This window comes from Manis javanica, chromosome 5, assembly GCF_040802235.1.
Source record: "Manis javanica isolate MJ-LG chromosome 5, MJ_LKY, whole genome shotgun sequence".
NCBI classification, from domain to species: Eukaryota; Metazoa; Chordata; class Mammalia; order Pholidota; family Manidae; genus Manis; species Manis javanica.
Window position 1 is genome coordinate 14,142,888 of NC_133160.1, and position 17,547 is coordinate 14,160,434.

At 49.8% G+C, this 17,547-nt stretch overlaps 1 protein-coding gene across 1 annotated transcript; it reads right to left on the reverse strand.

Moving 5' to 3' along the window:
• Positions 1 to 60: 60 nt before the first annotated feature.
• Positions 61 to 13,036, reverse strand: CCN5 (cellular communication network factor 5). The gene is made up of 5 exons (XM_017662063.3): positions 12,810 to 13,036; positions 12,553 to 12,645; positions 9,611 to 9,827; positions 4,826 to 5,080; positions 61 to 3,067 (listed from the first exon to the last, which is right to left on the reverse strand). Exons 2-5 carry the CDS (start codon positions 12,610 to 12,612, stop codon positions 2,847 to 2,849), a joined length of 753 nt encoding a protein of 250 aa, XP_017517552.3. The 5' UTR covers positions 12,613 to 12,645; positions 12,810 to 13,036; the 3' UTR covers positions 61 to 2,846.
• Positions 13,037 to 17,547: the final 4,511 nt, after the last annotated feature.

Sequence of the window (17,547 nt, forward strand, 5' to 3'; positions counted from 1 at the left end):
CTGTGCAACATGTTCCATGCCCCAGTGACTGGGATGTGGAAGCAGCCACGCTTTACAACGGTGCGTGCTCACCCTGAGGTCTGCGTGCTGAACGTTTAAGGGATGACAACCCAGGGGGAGACAAGTCCAGAGGAGGGAGACCCTGTTCGCTTAACATGGCCCCTTCCCTCTCCTCTCCCACTGCTCTGAGCTCGCAGGAGGCTAGGGAATCCCTGATGTGACACAGGAAACCACTCATCATTTTTGGTTTTTAAAAATGTTTAATTCTGTGTGCGTGTGTGTCTTATGTAATTTAGACTTTGGCCAATCATCCTCACACGTCCCCAGTTCCCCATGAGAGAACGCATCTGGCATCCAGGTCCTCGAGGCTGGAGGAATGACAGAAGGAAGCGCTCCTGCCTGCTGTATGATTATTGAAAATTTAAGCTTACTTAGAATGTATCACATAGCTTAGAAATACCAGAAAAGGTCCTCTTTAATGACTGGCCTGACTCTAACCTAAACTGCTAAAATGTCAAACCATGCTGAGTTACAACCATGCCCACTTCTTGCTGTCCCTAGAGTCTGCAGGGTCTCCACCAGACTTAATACAGGCAGAATTCCTAACTTGTGGAGACTACATTCTAGTTGGAGGGGAGGAAAGAGACAATGAACATCTGTAAGTTTTCCGGTAGGTTAGCCGGTAACAAACACTATGAAGGATAAAAAGGACTGAGATTATAGGCAGAGAAAAGCAGGGTTTTCAATATAAACAGAGGGCAGGGTAAGCCTCACCAGGGAGGGGGGGCTTGAACAGTCTAGAAAGAGGTGACTGAACCAAGTATCTGAGGGAAAAGCATTCCAGATAATGGGAGAAATTACTGGAAAAGCCCAGAGGAACTGCTCTTGGACTTCTGCCTCTAGAACCGCGAGCAATCAGTGTCTATGGATTAAGCCCCCGCTCTATGGCAGTTTATCAGCTTGAGTGGACTGACACAGACAGGTAGGTAAGCAGATACGCACACAGACGATGGATGGAGAGAGCCTACGCATAGGTATTTGTGCTTAGGTATCTCTATCCATCTCTGCACTTTGAAGTCCGCTCCCTACGAGGGGAACACCAGGAACACAACTTAGACACTTTTCTTTTAAGTGTGGGCTGCAGTTTCCCATACCTGGGGTCTCCTTTAAGTCTCAGCCTTGTTTGGGAAACAGGGCCCACAGGGACACACTGCCGCTGAGACCCGAGGAAGGGAGGTGACCAGCGGGGCACCCGGAGGGGCCTGCGCAGCGGGGAAGAGCCTGCTGCCGGGCCCCCTCCTGCAGGTCCCCTCCCCCAGCCGCCTCCTGCTCCATGTCTTCGAACAAACCTCACCTGGGCCCCTTCACAAAGCACATCGGGTGTTCACGGAAGCTGCGGGATGAATGGAGCATCATCCGGGGTTGGGGGTGTGTGTGTGTGTGTGTCTGGCGGGGGGGCCTTCGGCGCCAGGCACAGCCCCCAGACAGCCCCAAAGGGCTCGTCTAGCACAGACGCACACCACTGCCCCTATCGGTCTACAATCGCAGGAGATGAAAAAGTAAGAAAGGAACGTGGGATAGAGCAAACAACTTGCAGACAAACAGTGACCAGAAAGAGTAAATTCTCCACTAGCCTCTGGGGATATCCTGCCAAGTGTTTCTATGCAATTTTAGAAAGATTTTGCTGGAAATGGCGTTGGGGCCACTCTGAATCATGACGTTAGTTAAGGTAATAAGCACAGACAGGACAGCAGAGAGCACCCATGGTGTGTCTCCTGTGTATCAGGCCAAGGTGTACGTACAGGCTTTAATTCTGCTACATCACTTCATCTCACCGTGACTGATGTGACCTTGTGCACCACCTCCACACATGAGTATGGACCGGCCGCCGGGAAGACAGGCTGACGGGGACACCTATGCAGAAACTTAAGACCTGTGTGTTTAACTGTGTGTATACCATACCTCATACAATTAGCTTAAGAAGAAGAAATTCCTGTTAAAATACTGAAAGTGTTTCCTAATTTCTTGGTTGGATCCTGATGAAAACAGTTTCTAATTTTAAACGAGCACAAGTAGATCACAGAGGAGGATATAAAATGTGTATCTGGTGAGTTTTTTTTAACAATAATACATGAGACTTCCAACTGAATTCCACACCTGGGTCGGTTTATTCCAGGCCATGTTCCCCGGTCCCTAGAAGCACTCTTTGCTCTCCCCCACTTTTCTCTAGTTTTAAATGTCGCAAAGCACTGACCTCTATAAAGTATCTCGCTCAGTGCCTGGCGGCTGCAGGTGGTCAGGAAAGCTTCATTCTTATTAACATATACTGGGTTTGATGAATCACTTTAAGGCCTGTTGTCTGACTCTCTGCAAAACAGTGTGATTGCACTTTGTGATTTTCACAAGGAATTCAGCCTCGGTTGGGGAGGGTTTTCTCAGACAGCACAAGCCTGATATACAAGTTCATGCATAGGTATGTAGTCAAGGACATTTTTATGTCACTCCAGGAAAGGAAGCAGGAGATTCAGAATATCTGTATGGCCCCCATCACCATACTCCCAGAAAAAGCCAGTTTGGCCCAGCACCTGCCTCAGCCTAATGATTCAGGGAGAGATGGTTGCCCCATCTCCTGGAAAGCTTGCCTGTGTGCATGCTTGATAAAGGCTGTGTGTAGGCTGGGAACGGACCAGAAAACCCTAGAAACCTTGGCCAGCCTCCCAGGCTGTTGAAGCGGCCCTGCTTCACCTCAGGGTCCAGAAGGACCAGGCGCTTGTGAATGTTGTGTCCTCCAGGGCCTGGCACAGGGCTGCAGGCCAGGGAGGGTGGGTCTCCATACCCAGCCCGCTCTAAAAGGCACCATTGCGCAGGCTGAGGGGCCAGGCAGGTGGACAGGCTGCAAGCAGGCATGGGCGGCGCTGGGTCTCCAGTCGGCAGAAGCGGTTCTGGTTGGACACGCGGGTGGCCACGCCGAGCCCACAGGTGGTTGAGCAGGAGCCCCAGGCCGTGCTCCATTCTGGGCAGGGGACGCCAGGGGCTGGGGGAACGACAGGGCCAGAAAACTGGGGTCCTGAGGGGGACAAAAGAAGGGGTCAGCCCAGGTCAAGGCTTGGAAGTCAAACCAAACCACCACCGGTGGCGCAATCTTGGTCACTTTGCTTAACCTCTCTGAACCTCAGTTTCTTCCTGTGTAAATTTTCTAATAGTTGATTGTTAGGATTGAATGAAATACTGGAGGTAAAGTGCTTAGCACAGCATCTCCTACGCTGGTTACTCGGTAATGTGGTGCTGACCGTCTGGTCCCCAGTAAGCAGAGAACTGCTTGGTCCTGTACCCGCCACAGCCCCTTACAGGAAGGAGACCGCGGCTTGTGTCCAGTGGAGCCATGACCGGCTGGCAAAGCTGCTAGTGATTTGAAGGCCACGTCTGGAACAAGCTGGCGGGTTCACCAAGGTCTAGCATTTCCTCCTCCGCGCGTCTTATTCTGCTTTGTTAACATCCTTTCTTTTGGTCCTTAGAGCCAAAGGTTCTTAACGGGGGCGCTTTTGCCCCCCAGGGGACATTTGGCAAAGCCTGGGGCGGTTTTGGTGGTCATGCCTGGGGTCAGAGCAGCCGGAATCCAGCGGGATGGCACTGCAGCCTACAGCGCACAGCACGGCCCCCTCCAAGAAGGACCTGCCCCAAATGTCACTAGCGCCAAGGTCGAGAATCCCTGTGTGACACACACGTGTGCACTATGTACGCACATATGTGTGTGCATGCAGCTGTAGATGCATGCATACACACACAGAGAATGGAAATCAAATTGCAGATACACTGTCTTATCCTGCTTTTCATACAGCAGGCCAACTCACTGGCATTCTCCTACGTATTAAACGATGTGTCATCTTCGATCACAGCGATGCTACCGCTGCTGCCCATGGAGTGTGGTGTGCTGGGCACTGTCATAGCGGCTTCTTTCTGTTTGTTCAGCCAGCCAGTCCTCACAGCAACTCTGTATGAAGGGTGCTCTTGTTCTCATTTTATACTTGGAGGAACTGAGGCACAGAGAAGTTGAGCAACTTCCTCAGAATCACACAGCTAGGAAATAGTGGAGCGGGGCTGAGAACCTGGGCTGACGCCACACTTAACCCACCACGCTCTGCTGCCTCTCATGTGGTGCCATCTCTACAGAAACAATGCCATCTTTTTGGCTTTTTAAAAAAAATGACATTCATATAATAACAATAATGATAATATAATAATAAACCCAGGGACATAACATAACAAAATCTCTACAACTGAAGGGTTTCTGATACAAGGTAACTGTCTTTCCTCCACCTCTGCTCATCCCTAGGCCCACATCCCAGACATGATCCTCTTGTCTGGTTCAGTTTTGAATTCTCTTTGGATAAGTCCAAATGCTAACATATTAATATAGGTGTAATATTTAAATTATATATATTATTATTAATATGTATCAATATATTACACATATAAAGATAGTATATATCACTAACAGTAAACCTCCTCTATGAAATTTGACAATTTGGTTAAAGAATCCTAACCCTCCTTTCCCTCCCCCACTTTGTCATCAATTTTTATTTTTGATTATTTAGGACTTAAAATGACATACTTACACCACTGCTTTTACTTTGTCAGTTTTAAAGGGTCCTGTGACTGTCCACTTGCCTTCCTGTCTGCTCGGTCCTCGCACTGCACCCCCTGCGTGCTCCTGTCAGTAAACCTTTGCTTCCATGTTGCAGATGTCCAGGCACTAAGATGCCCCTCCCCATGCCCACCCCTCCAGGTGGCCCTGCCCTGGGGCCAGAGCCAGCCCTGAACTCACCTGGGACTGGGAGGGGCTGGAACCCCAGCCCCCTTCCCTGGTCACACACCCACTCGGGGCAGCATTTGCCGGGGACCTCAACCTTCCTGGGATAGGGACAGTCCCAGCTGGGCAGCCGAATGTCCTCACTGCACAGTGGCACACAGGTGAAGCCACCATCCTGACAGTGGCAGCGAATCCTGCAGTGGGGCTGGAAGGTTTCCCCATCCTGGTACACGTGGCCGTTCACCTCACAGTTCCCTTCATCCTCTCCCCCTGAGGAGGAGAAACCAGACCCTATCAGTGATCCCCAACTTTTCCCTGGGCAAGACCGTGCCAGCCACATCCTCCAACCGGCCCCCTCTGCAGAGCTGGCCCAGATCCTACTGGGGAGGCAGTGCCCTTACAGTATCTGAGCATGCCAAGGGGCTGCAGCCCCACCACGTGTGCTCCATCCCCACTGCAGGAAGACAGCACGGCACACTGCATTCTGGCACAGGGTCTGTGGAAAGACTGGCCTGATCTGAGCTCTGACTGCTCTTTATTGGCTATGGACCTTGGCCAAGTGATTCACTTCTTGCCTCAATTTCCTCACCTGCAAAATGAGTTATAATGGTTCTTATTTCACAGAGGTGTGGTATAGACTAAATGAAATGATATATGTAGTGAATCCCACATAAAGGAGACCTCCAATAGAACCTAGCTGCTCTGTTGTTATTAGCATAATTACTATATGTTAATAATATAAATGCATATAATTAATAATATATAACTACTGCATATACACTGAGATTTCATGCAACAAGGTTTTGTTGTTCATCTGCTGTGTTACAGTCACTAAGGTCAGGGCTTACCTTGCTGGCTGTGTGACTTTAGGTAAGTTGCTTAACTTCTCTGAGCCACCTTAACAATAGCAATGATGAGAACAGCAACCAGTTACATGAAATAATATATGTACCACATCTAGACAGTGCTCGGTATATAGTAGGTGTTCAAAAAACATTCTTTGAATGAAGCCCTCAAGATATGGGCACTGTTGCTGCTTCCTCCACTGGACACAAACTGCCTGAGGGCTGCTGACAGTGTTCATCCTGTCATCCTCTGTGCTAGCTCAGAGCATGGATGGGACACACAGATCCTCAGGATATGCCTTTTGAATGAAAGCCTGGCACAACACCCAGCACATAAGACACAGTGATAAAAATGTCTGACTCCTAATAATTCCAGAGGTGTACACGGTACCCCTCCTGTGTGCCAACCACTGTGCTCCTTGACAGACTGAGATACAGTTTTTGTCTCGACAGGTCAAGGACCAGTTGAGGGACACCTGTGAAAGTTATCCACTCAAAGACAGAATGAAGAGCACTGGAGAGGTACCTCTGAGCCATGTAAGAAGTGCAGAGACAGAAACAATCAGGAGGGCTTCCTGGAGGCATGTGCAGCAGTTCAGCTGAGTCTGGCAGAGAGGGCTCCTTGACAAGCAGGTTTTCCCAGGTCTTCAGAGGAAAACCTCAAATAGGTCCCCATATACAGGAACTTTGGAGGCACACAAACTTGGGTTCAGACCCTGGTCCCTGCTTGCTAGCTGTGGGACCTGGAGCAAGTTACTGCACCTCTCTGAGCTGAGGTACCCTGCTCACAGGGCTTCTTGAGGCTAAGTGAACTGGTGTATTTAAAGCATTTTGCCCTGGGCCTGGAATATAGCAGATGCTTGTTAAGTGGGAGTGGGTGAGGTTCATTCCTCTGGGGAGAACAGGACCAGTGTCTGTTCTCTGTCCTTGCTCTTTCCAGGCCATAGCCCTTTGGCTCCAAATCCTTGACCTTCCTGGACCATGGCTGCTGGTTTCCTAGAAACTGCAGGGGCAGCTGCACCTTCATCTGCACCCCAGCCAGACAGCCCAGTCCCCAGCCTGGGTCCCGGGACCTCCTGGTCGCAGGGATAACCTGGTAAACAGAGGGATTGCTTAGGAAAGTCAGCTGGAGGGGTGATCTTTAGCAAGGCACCTCTCCTGCTCCTCCAGTTCAGAGCTGCCTGGGGAGGCTGTGGGGGTTATGATCCCTGGGCAGCCACCCCAGACACCACAGTGCACCTCCAAACTTACTCACTCTCGGCTTTCCCCCACCCACCCGTACACGTACAGCTGCCAAAACCCTACTCCTTCCGGGACCTCGTCAGTGTCCCCTTGTCCAGGGACTTCCCCCAAAAGACTTCAGAGCACAGTCTTGCCTGGTGATTTCTATATCTTTCTTCCCTTCTGAGAATCCCTTGCAGGAGAAGGAACAACAGGGTGTTTGTTTGTTTTATCTTTAGCCACTTGCACACTGTGTGACCCTAGGCAAGTGATTTAACTTCTCTGAACCCCAGTTCCCTCATTTGCAAAATAAGGATAATAATAGGACCTACCTCATTATTAAGGAAGAGCCAGTGCATTATTAAGGAAAAAATCATGTATGTAAAGGGCTTAATACATGGGGCTTGTTACTGCAGGCCCTGCTAGAACTGTTGTCTTTATTCACTAATTCAGCAATTATTTATTGAGTGTTTACTATGTGCCAGGCACTGTTTTAGGCACTTGTGATAGAGCAGTGACCAAAACAGGCAAAAATTCTGCCTTCCTTTGAGCTTCTGCTCTATTGGAAATAAATACAATAAGCAAAACAAATAAACACACAGTAATACACAATAGCAAATAAATACAATAAACACACATAAAAAAGTTTATGAGGCCAGCTGGTGATCAGTGGTAGAAATATACAGGAGAGCAGAGTTAAAGAGTTGGGGAGAGTTGCAGTTTTTAAATGTGATCATCAGGGAAGGCCTCCCTGAAGAGGTGATATTTGAGTAAAGATATGAAGGAGGTGAGGAACTAGCCATGCAGGTATCTGGGGAGAAAGAATGTCAGTAGAGGGAAGAGCCAGTGCAAAGGCCCTGAGGTGGGAGACTGCCTGGGCATTGAAGGAACAGCAGAGGCCAGTGAGACTGGAGCAGAGAGCAGGAGAGAGAGAAGGAGCTTGATGAGGCCAGAAGAAAATAGGAGCAGGACCCTGAGGGGCCTTCCAGCCACTGAGAGGACTTTGGCTTTTACTCCAAGGCATGAGAAGCTGGAAGGTTTTAGGAGATGAAGAGCAGAGGAGAGACATGATCTGACTTCTTTATTAAAAGGGGCCCTTTGGCATCTGGGTAGGGAAGGACAATGGGCAAGGACAGAAGCAGGGAGAGAGTTACGGGGCCACTGCAAAACCCCAGCAAGTGATGATGGGGCTCAGGCCAGTGGGTGGCAGTGGGGTACTGGGGAAAGTGGGTCTAGGACTGCTGGAAAAACCTGCTATTGGGTAGTATGTAGGCTGGGAAAAAGGGAGAGACATCATCAGTGACGCCTGAGCCGAGGGAGGGATGGGGGTACCCTCAACTGAGCTGGGGAGGCAGCACGTCGGGGTGTGGGGGCTCAGGGGCTCATTCTGGATGCACACGCAGCTTGGAGCTGGCCTGTTTTTGGGATCGTGTTCCCTCCAGACACGTGACTGAGATTCAACCCCCGTGAGGTCTTAGCTGGCTCTGGCTCACCCGTCGGGTTTACCGTCCTCCACATTTGGCTCAAATCACTAAACATTCGTGAGTACCCAGCATGTGGTCCAGCCAGGGCTGGGAGCAAGGACCGAGGAAACCCTTGGCTTCCAGGCATTTGGAGTCTGAATCAAGATGGAATGAGATCATGTACTGATCATGTGCTGAGTGTCAGGCCATAGAGGGATGGAAACAAAAATTATGGTGCCAGGTCCCTGAGTTTGAATCTCAGCTCAGTCACTTATGAGCTGTGTGACCCTGGGCAAGTTGCTTAACCTCTCTGTGCTTCTTTTTTTCGGTTTATAAAATGGGGATGACATTAGTACATTCCTCATTTGGTTGTTATGAGATTAAATGAGGAGATATTTGTGAAACCCTTAATGCCTGGCACATGGTAAGTGCTATGCAAGGGTTCCCTGAATAAACCCTGCCAAGTATTTTACATATGTCAGGGCTAATCTAAATAACAGCCCTTAAGCTAAGTGCTACTTATCTCATTTTTTAGAGACATTTTTATTAGACATTGTATTATAAAATCATCTATGAGTTTATAAAAAAACTTGCCCCTTTTTTCATAATTATACTTCCCTGATCAAAAAAGCATTTAACAGGGGCTTTCTATTGATGACTTTGTCTATTGGTCTCATTGGTGTTTTAGTAAGGTTTTTCCTACTGATAAACTCACTGTCAGTGATTCACAGGTCTCTGTCTCTCATTTTTTTTTAAGTGTCGGTTAATGTCACTGAGCCTCAGTTTCATCTATAAAATGGGATTGAAAGTATTTGACTCATAAGATTATTGTGAAGATTATATGATTTATGTAGTGTTTAGCACAGTGCCTGACACACATATCATGCCCTGAATAAGTGACAATACTTTTATTTTCCCAAAAGTGTTATGAGGGTCCTGAAAAGAGATGATGACTTTTGATTTGAAGAATCTAAGAGGGCTTCTCAGCAGAGGAGGTATTTGAGCCTGGCTTCAAAAGGTGGTTATGATTCAGACAGGTAGGAATTGGGGGGAAGGCTGGTCAGTGGTGACCATTGTCAGAGCAACAATGAGACTGGAGAAGCAGGGAGGGGGCCTAGGGAAGGGTGGTCACCAGACCTGGCAGGTCTGGCAGGAGAGGACGGTGTGCCTGCAGCAGAGAGGCAGACAGAGAAGAGCTTCTCTTTCACTCCAGCTCCCATGGCTCTGACCCTCCCAAACATACCCTCCATCAGTCCCGCAAACCTGCTTACAGAGGCACACGGCTCCCCGGCCACCAGGGCCTGCCCCAGGCTGGCAGACCAGGCCCTGGCTGGGGTCACAGATGTGGCGGTGGTCGCAGGGCTCCCCCAGCCGCCGTGCACATACCCGGCAGCAGCTGCAGCCATCCAGCACCAGGGGCACCCCCAGTGGACATCGGGGTGGTGGCCAGGGACAGACACACGGTGTTGGGCACAGTTGAGCACACACCTGCAGAGATGGAGACCTCACTCAGCCATGGTCATTCCAAATGGTCAGTGAGGGATCCACAGCTTGCCCCCAGATCATGCAGACATGGCCTTGAACCCTGGCGGACTCGTGACACTCCCTAAGAGGCAGCATGGCACTGTGGTCATGAAGAAAGACTCTGGTCTAGAGTTCCAGTCCTAATTCTGCCCCTTACTAGCCGAGTGACCTCGGAAGGTTACTCAAGCTCTCTGAGCTTCATTTTCCTCTTCTGTAAAATGGGGGCAATAGTAGTATCTAACTCAGAGGATTGTTATGGGAAGTATGTGAGACAATATGTGTTAAACTCGTAGCACATGGCCTGGCCTGTAGTAGATGCTTGATGCACTTAGCTGTGAGCATCACCACTGTGGTGGGCTTAGGCATTGCCCTCTAGAAGCTTGGAGAGCCAGAAGCAACAAGTGAAGGATTCAAATGACAGAGTCCTGTACATTTTCCAGCAGGTGGACAGTGAATATTTATCTTGAGGACTGAATAAATCAAACAGCATGGACATTTTTGATCTTTGGAACAATCCAGAATATGTTTCCGGATGAGAATCAAATCTAGCAGGAAACTTGGTAAAATATCGATCCCCAAAGCTTCCTCTGGGACTTACCAGATAAGAACTCCCACAGGCAGGGCCCTGGAAACTGTCCTTTCGACAGGCTGTCCAGGGCTTCTGTGCACAGCTAGGTTTTTGGCCCCTCTGCTCCAGTTCTAACTCCTTTGCCCTGCCATGCACACATGGGGAAACTGAGCTCCAGAGAGAGGAAGGGACTCGCCACACGTCACAGTGTGTTAGCTGCAGACCTGTGAGGCTGCTTCCCCATTGAGAACCCAGGGACCCAGGGTAGGGGTGGACTTTTCCTGTAAGAGGAAAAAGCCCACACCAGGAGCCCACCCCTCTGGGGAAGGGTCAAAGTATCAACCCGTGTCCTGACTGCCACCCGCTACTCAGGACAGAGAAACAAGCAAACCAGAAACCAGATGTTCTGGGCTCCATGTATGTCCATCTGAAGGTGGGGACCAAGAGGCAGGCATAATTCAAGATGTTCCCAGTGGTCCCATCTGTGGGGGACCCATCTTTAGTAGGATCCTTGGAGGACTGGAGGGTTTAATCTAGATGACGGAAGACTTGCAGTTTAGGAAGGTGAAATAAAGAGCCTTATAGTTCCTGTGTGGCCCCGCAACGTGGGCAACAATCCCTTTGCTCTCATCCCCATCTTGTCCACGCTCAGGTCCCTTAGTCCTGCAGACCTGCTTTTGGTGGCCTGCAGCTCTCACCTTGGCCAGCAGAGGCCACCCTAAACTGGCAACCAGCCTCTGGCGGGGACGCAGACCAGGAGGCGCTCACAGGGCGGCCATCTAAGACGGCATTGATAATCAATGCAATTGTGCAGCTGTGAGCCTGGAGCCTCGCAAGGCAGCCAGTTCCTACCTCTGCAGGAATTTCCAGCAGGAAACTGGGTGACACCAAAGAGATTCCAGAAAATATTCTAAAGATGGCTTAGCCCTGCCCCTCAAAGTGTGGTCTGGACCAGCAGCAGCATCTGGAAGCTTGTTAGAAATGTAACCTTTAGGGTCCTTCTTTAAGAATCTAAATCTGTGTTTTAATTAATCCAGAGGTGATTCTCTGAGAAGAATCTGATCTGAGAAGCAATCAGCTGGACATCTGGGTTACCTTCCAAACCAGAGGTTGAGCTCCCTTGGTTAATGGGAAACAGAGGCTTCTGACCAGAACTGGCTCTTGGGTGCCTCCCACCTGAAAGCAGGGCCTTCTGCTTTGCACCTGGGTTCCCACTTGGACTCTTCTCAGAGGTGCATGAAATACAGTGAGACGGCTTGTGGTGGGGTTAATCTCCACAGCACTGGGAACTTAGCATTTACTGAGAGAATGACAGGGCTTGGTAGCTGTGCCCTTGAGCCAGATAGGGGATGGAGAGGCATAGACAGAAATGCCTCCCTGTCCTCCACACACCCAGGCCTATCCTGGGTTCCACCTTCTCTCGTGCTCTGATGTTTTTTTGCTGGGTGGTTTTAGGCAAGTTGCTTACCCTCTCTGAGCTTTGGTTGACTGAAAGCAGTGGATAATAATTCCTTATGGGGTTGTTGGGCATGTTAGGCTAGGTAGACATTCCACAAGCCCTTTGACAACTGTCCCATAAGAGGAGGGCATTATTCCAAAGAGGTGTGTCCCTGCCCCACTCCAGCCAGGATCAGCAGGTCACTTGACACCTGAGGGTCCAACAGCATTAATGTCCCTACAATATGAACTTGCCAATCAGACACCAGTATCTACTGAAATCCTGGCTCATAGATAAAGCAGGGTATATCTTGGGTGTCCCCATTTATAAAGAGGATACCAACTTCTGCTAGAAGGGCTGTAGGGACTGGTAAAAATCCCCCAAAGAACCTCTTTTGAACATCTGCCATGCTCCAGGTCCTGTGCTAAGAACTTTAGGTGAATTATCACAAATGATCTTCACAAAGTCATCATGAACAATGTGCCCATTCCACCAAGGAAGCAGCTAAGGCTCAGAGAGGAGAAGGGACTTGCCTGAAGTCGCACAGCAGGGCTGGCCAGAGGTGGGGAAGCTTGGCTGTGCCCAGCATGGGGAACCTGCAGGAATTCTTCCAGAGCATCCACACCTCCCCCCACCACACCAAGCAAGTCAGCAGCACATTTCAGGGCCTGGGGTCCCCTTACCTTCAAGAGGAGGCAGAGGAGGGAGAAGGCCAGGAGGTGGGTCTCTGGTATGCCTCTCATGTCACTGTGTCCCCCACGGAGCCAGCTTTGAGCCTGGGAGGCAGGACTTGTAAGCCTTTATGTTCCGGCAGCTGTGAGGTCACTCCCAGGGAAGTACACACACACACGCACACACACGCACACACACACGCACACACTGGCTTGGCATTCCTTGCCCCTCTCCCCATCCTCATGCTCCCATCGATGAGCCCATTTACCTGAAGGTGAGACTGTGGGGGCCACCAAGTGGGTGCCTGCCGTGTGTGTTTGTGTGTGCGTGTGTGTGTGTAAAAGCCAGAGTCCGCGCCAGCACCAAGAGCCTGTGACAGACTGGCAGGGGCCTCCCTAGCTCCTCCCAGCCCTAGCGGGCCTTACCGACAGCAGCTGCTGCAACCCTGCCCCGGACCCCCTGCCCCACCCGACAAGCCGTGGAGCCAGGACGTGCTCGGCAGACACCCCTTTTGCATTTTGCAGAGCTGCCCCAAACCCTCCTAAGCCCCGTGGCCTGGACTCTGGGCAGCTTTGTTGGGCCTGTGGTTTCTGGCAGGAAGATTGGCAGCCACCCAGAGGTGGGTGTGACCCAGAGGCAAACATCCCTGGGCAGCCTATTTGGTTTTGGCAACAAGGAACCTCTGCGCGACCTGCTTCCCCAGCTCTGGAACACAGCCCATGGTGGGTGAGCCCCTGCAGGCTGAACCTGTGTGTGCCAGTGCTTGCTGGGCACTGCTAGGTGGTCTGGAAGAACCGAATCCGTTTTGTTTAATCCCGCCATCTCTGAGGCCTCCTCTGCAGGGGCTGGAGACACAGCCCTGATCTTGGGACAAAGCCCGGAATGGGAGACTACAGCGGGGAAACAAATGGAACACCTGGGTGGGCATACCTGGAGGGGTCCTTGTCCAGACTGAGGGGGAGGGACAGCTCTCTGAAGGAGGTGCCTTTACAGAGAGCCAAGGGAAGAGGGGGTGAGAGACGCCAGAATGTTCCAGGGGGCGGGAACAGCATGTGCAAACACCTCGAGGTGGAAGAGAGCATGATAGTAAGCCTATTCTGGGAGCCCGAGGTGCCTGGTGTGGCCGAGCCAGCTGTGGGGTGGGGAATGGTGTTGCATATGGGGGTGTAGGACATCCAAATGCATACCACCAATATTTGGGAGCATCTATAAGGTTCCAGCTCCTGGGCTTTGTAGGACTTGGCAAAGATAATAACAGAGGTGGTGTCAAGGGGCGACTGGGGAAGGCTTTGGCCTCCGTAATCTCCACCAGTACACTGAAACATAGAATGAGGGAGCTGGACAGCAGAAGGTTCCAGAATGGGTGATTGGTGAGAAAAAGAGTCCCTTGCTATAGGAGTCACCCTGAGGGACTGCTCAGCTTGGGGAAGAGTTTCTCCTGGTTGCAGCCCTAGAGGAAGGAGGTGATGGGAAGGAGGATGAAAATGAGTATGTGGGATGTGATCACGTATGGCTGGAGGAGGATGAGGGCCAAGGGTGAGGTTTGGAGGGAGGGATGCCTGCTTGTTTAAAACTGGTTGTCTTTTAGTCAGAGGCATGCCTAGGGTAGATTATACCTAAAGTGGCTCATCTGCAAACACCTTCCTCCGTTGTACAACAAAATTCATTTCAATAATAGTCATGAGATGAAACACATATATTTCATGAGTTAAAATTAGCACTTACCAAACAAAAACATTGCCCCTCACAGTGCAGACTGTTTCAGTGTTTTAAATTTTAAGCCCAAACCAAAATTCCAAGGAGTCACATAGGACAGAACTGACATACCTGATACGTTTGTCTCCACTGCCACTCCATAGTATTGAGATGCAGGAAGATGGAATTCCACAGGGTTGGAGCTGGGAACTACACTCCAGCCAGCTGGAAAGATTCCAAACTGTTAGGAACTTACTTTCTCAGTGAACATGCATTCTAAGTTTGTGTGTGCCTGGGGCAACTGTATTGCTAGAAATTCTCCAAATTAATTTCCATGTATAATATGTTTATTAAAAGATAAGGAATTAAAATGTGCTAACTTAAAGCTTACATATATGTTATTAAAATTGAGCAGTTACTGCATCAGTTGTTTAGAAATTAGACGAAAGAAAGGTATTTGGGGGCAGAAAACTTTATGCCTGACATAATTTATATTTGCCAATGCCCGGTGATAACAGAAAGCAGACTGACTTCTCATCAATTTTATCCTTAAATCCTCTACAGACAGTGTGCCTCTCATCTTGCCTGCCCCCAGGGAGGACCACCCTCATGTCCTGTCCTTGCTGGGACCACTGATTTGAATAAAGATGAAAGTGATTATGTCTTGAGCACCCACAGGAAGCCAAACCTGTCCTAAGTACTAAAGTGGTGTTTCTTATCCTCACAGTCCAAGTCTCAATAAGAAAGGTGAGGTTCAGATAGGTTAAGTAACTTGTCTAAAGTTACCCAGCTAGAAAACAGGGCCAGGTTTCAGTGCAGGTCCATATGACTCCAAACCTACATTGTGGTTTTTGATGTTATTTATTTTTTGCTACTACTAATAGAGCTTTCTGTGGCATGCATTTTTTTATTTAAAAAGATTTTTGACAGTTATTTACATTACAAAATGCTCACCAGCATAAGTGTGGTTAGCATCTGTCACCATATGAAATTATGACAGTATTATTGACTATATGCCTCATGCTGCTCTTTTCATCCCTGTGACTTACATTATTTTATAACTGGAAGTTTGTACCTTTTGATCCCCTTCACCTGTTTGACCTTTTCCTCCATTTCCCTCCCTTCTGGCAGCTACCAGTTCTCTGTATTTATGAGTCCATTTTCGGGTTTGTTTGTCTGTTTGTGTGGCATTTTCTTTCTTAAATCGAGGAGTAACATGTACAGAGAAGTGCTTGTGTTTTAGCACTTTTGTGTTATGCAAATATTGTGTATGCGAATATTAAGTGTACATTGCAACCACTCTTCACACATGTACACCATGCAGATCAAGACACATTTCCAGTAGGTTCTTCCTGCTCCTTCCAAGACTATACCCTTTGCCCCAGGCACTCACTCTCCTGACCTCTATCACCATGGATTAGTTTCCCAGGAGGAGCAGTTTGCAACCACTTCTTTCTCGGAGGCAAGAAGGAAGGCAGGAGAGTAGAGGAGGCCTGAGGAGGAGCTAAGGAGGCAGGCTGATCACAGGGAGGTCAGTAAGGGAGGAGGGAGGCCCCCTGCTGCCAGCAAGGCCGTGAGGCTGCTGTGAGGTGAGGTAAGTGAAGAAGGCACGCAGGGGAATGAAGGGCCAGCGCGGCGCAGGGAGGCACAGACTTGGGTGGAAGGGTTGCCGCCCGCCGGAGGAGTCCCTCGGAGTCAGAGTGTGGCTTCTGGGTTGGAACTTGTTCTCTCTAATAACTGAGGATGGGAGAGTGTGGACAGTGGGAGGCCTCGGGGCCCGGCCAGTTCAGGAAGCACTTGAGCTGGCATCAAGGGTGTTTGGTGACAGCAGTGTGAGTGATGAACCTTCTGTACGCAGTTCAAAGTGTTGACAGCCTGCAGCATGAACTGCCACTTTGCTGACTGGTTGCGTGTGGTTCAGGCCCCCAAGCTACCAAGTGTGACCAGAAAGTGATGTGACAATCCAGGGAACTCACGAGTCTTTTGGTCTGCTGCTGTACCCCCCCCTCCCACCAAATAAGACCCCAGAATGAGTACAGATGTCCTCATCATTACTGGCAAGAAACACAGGCTCATCAGACAAAAGGTCCTGCTTCAAATCCTGGCTCCCCACTGACTTCCAGTGCTGGGACCAGGGTGCAGTAAGAGGTGCGGCTGGAGCATAAGGCTAAGGAGTTCTCACTCCCCGTGGCGCCCTTGCACTTGCACGGCCGGAGAGTGAGTGCTTCCTTAGGAGTGAGGCGCCTAGCACGCAAAGTATTTATGAGCAAATCCATAAGTATTGGTTGGCTAAATAGCAACCCCTATCCCCGTGTATTCATCAGCATACATTAGGCTAATACTCAGGTCACCAACAAATCGCCAAATCTCTGTGGCTTAACCCCACGAAGATTTATTGTGCTTGTGAACAGCCCACTGAAGTGAGGCAGGTCTCCACCCTTCCCTCCTCAAACACTGCACTGATGCATCAATGCAATGGATACATTGGACCATCGGCATCACCCAGTTGCTGTTTGAAATGAAGAATCTCAGGCCACACCCCAGAATCAGAACCTGCATTTTAATAAAACCCGCAGGGAGTTTGCATGCACATTAAAATTCCTGAATTACCGGATCTAGACCAGTGCCTCCAAGGTCACCTTGGAGAAGAAGGATGGAGAAGGAATGCTGGCCCTTCTCTCCCTCAGACCGGAAATGATGCCCGGCACATCTGCTCATATTTCATTGGCCAAAACTAGTCACATGGCCCCAACTTAACTGCAATGGTGGCTGGGAAGTGTGACCTTTGGGTATATGCCTGTGGAAAGGAGCCAGAGAGAGAGAGAGAGGGACACAGGACATATTCTTTGCCAGAGTGTCTTGGAATCTGGGACAGAGATTTTTGCTTCTCTGGCATTCAGTTTCTCTCGTGTTTTTTGAGGCAGCATGCATTTTGTTTTTGACCTGGGCTGGGCCTAACATTTTAGGATCTAGGAAATGTATCTGAAAAGTGAAACCCATCTGGATCAGGGCACAGCATATGGAAGCCTTGAAAAATGTAAGTGGTCGAAAGGATGAAACGAGTTTCAGCCACTCACAGTAAGTCAGCCCTCTGCTAGTCTTCCTCGTTGGTGTTCATCGCACATCTGCACCAAGCCAAGCCCGTGCAAGATGCAGGGTAGGAAGGCTAAAGAAGGTGCCCCACGCTGGGGAGCTCACAATTGTTACATCAGGTAGTGGGGACGGAAGAATCCCAAACAGCCCCTGACCCAAGTGGGGCTGGGAGTGAGCAGGGTCAGTGCCCCGTGGCTGGACATACTGGAGAGTGAGGG

What these genes read in the sequence shown, in the direction of transcription:
- CCN5 (XM_017662063.3), bottom strand. Translation starts at nt 12,612, where the DNA reads ATGAGAGGCATACCAGAGACCCACCTCCTGGCCTTCTCCCTCCTCTGC. An exon ending in TCCTCTGCCTCCTCTTGAAG is followed by an intron (nt 9,828 to 12,552) that starts GTAAGGGGACCC and finishes CCATCTCTGCAG; the next exon opens with GTGTGTGCTCAACTGTGCCC. An exon ending in CCGGGGAGCCGTGTGCCTCT is followed by an intron (nt 5,081 to 9,610) that starts GTAAGCAGGTTT and finishes TCTCCTCCTCAG; the next exon opens with GGGGAGAGGATGAAGGGAAC.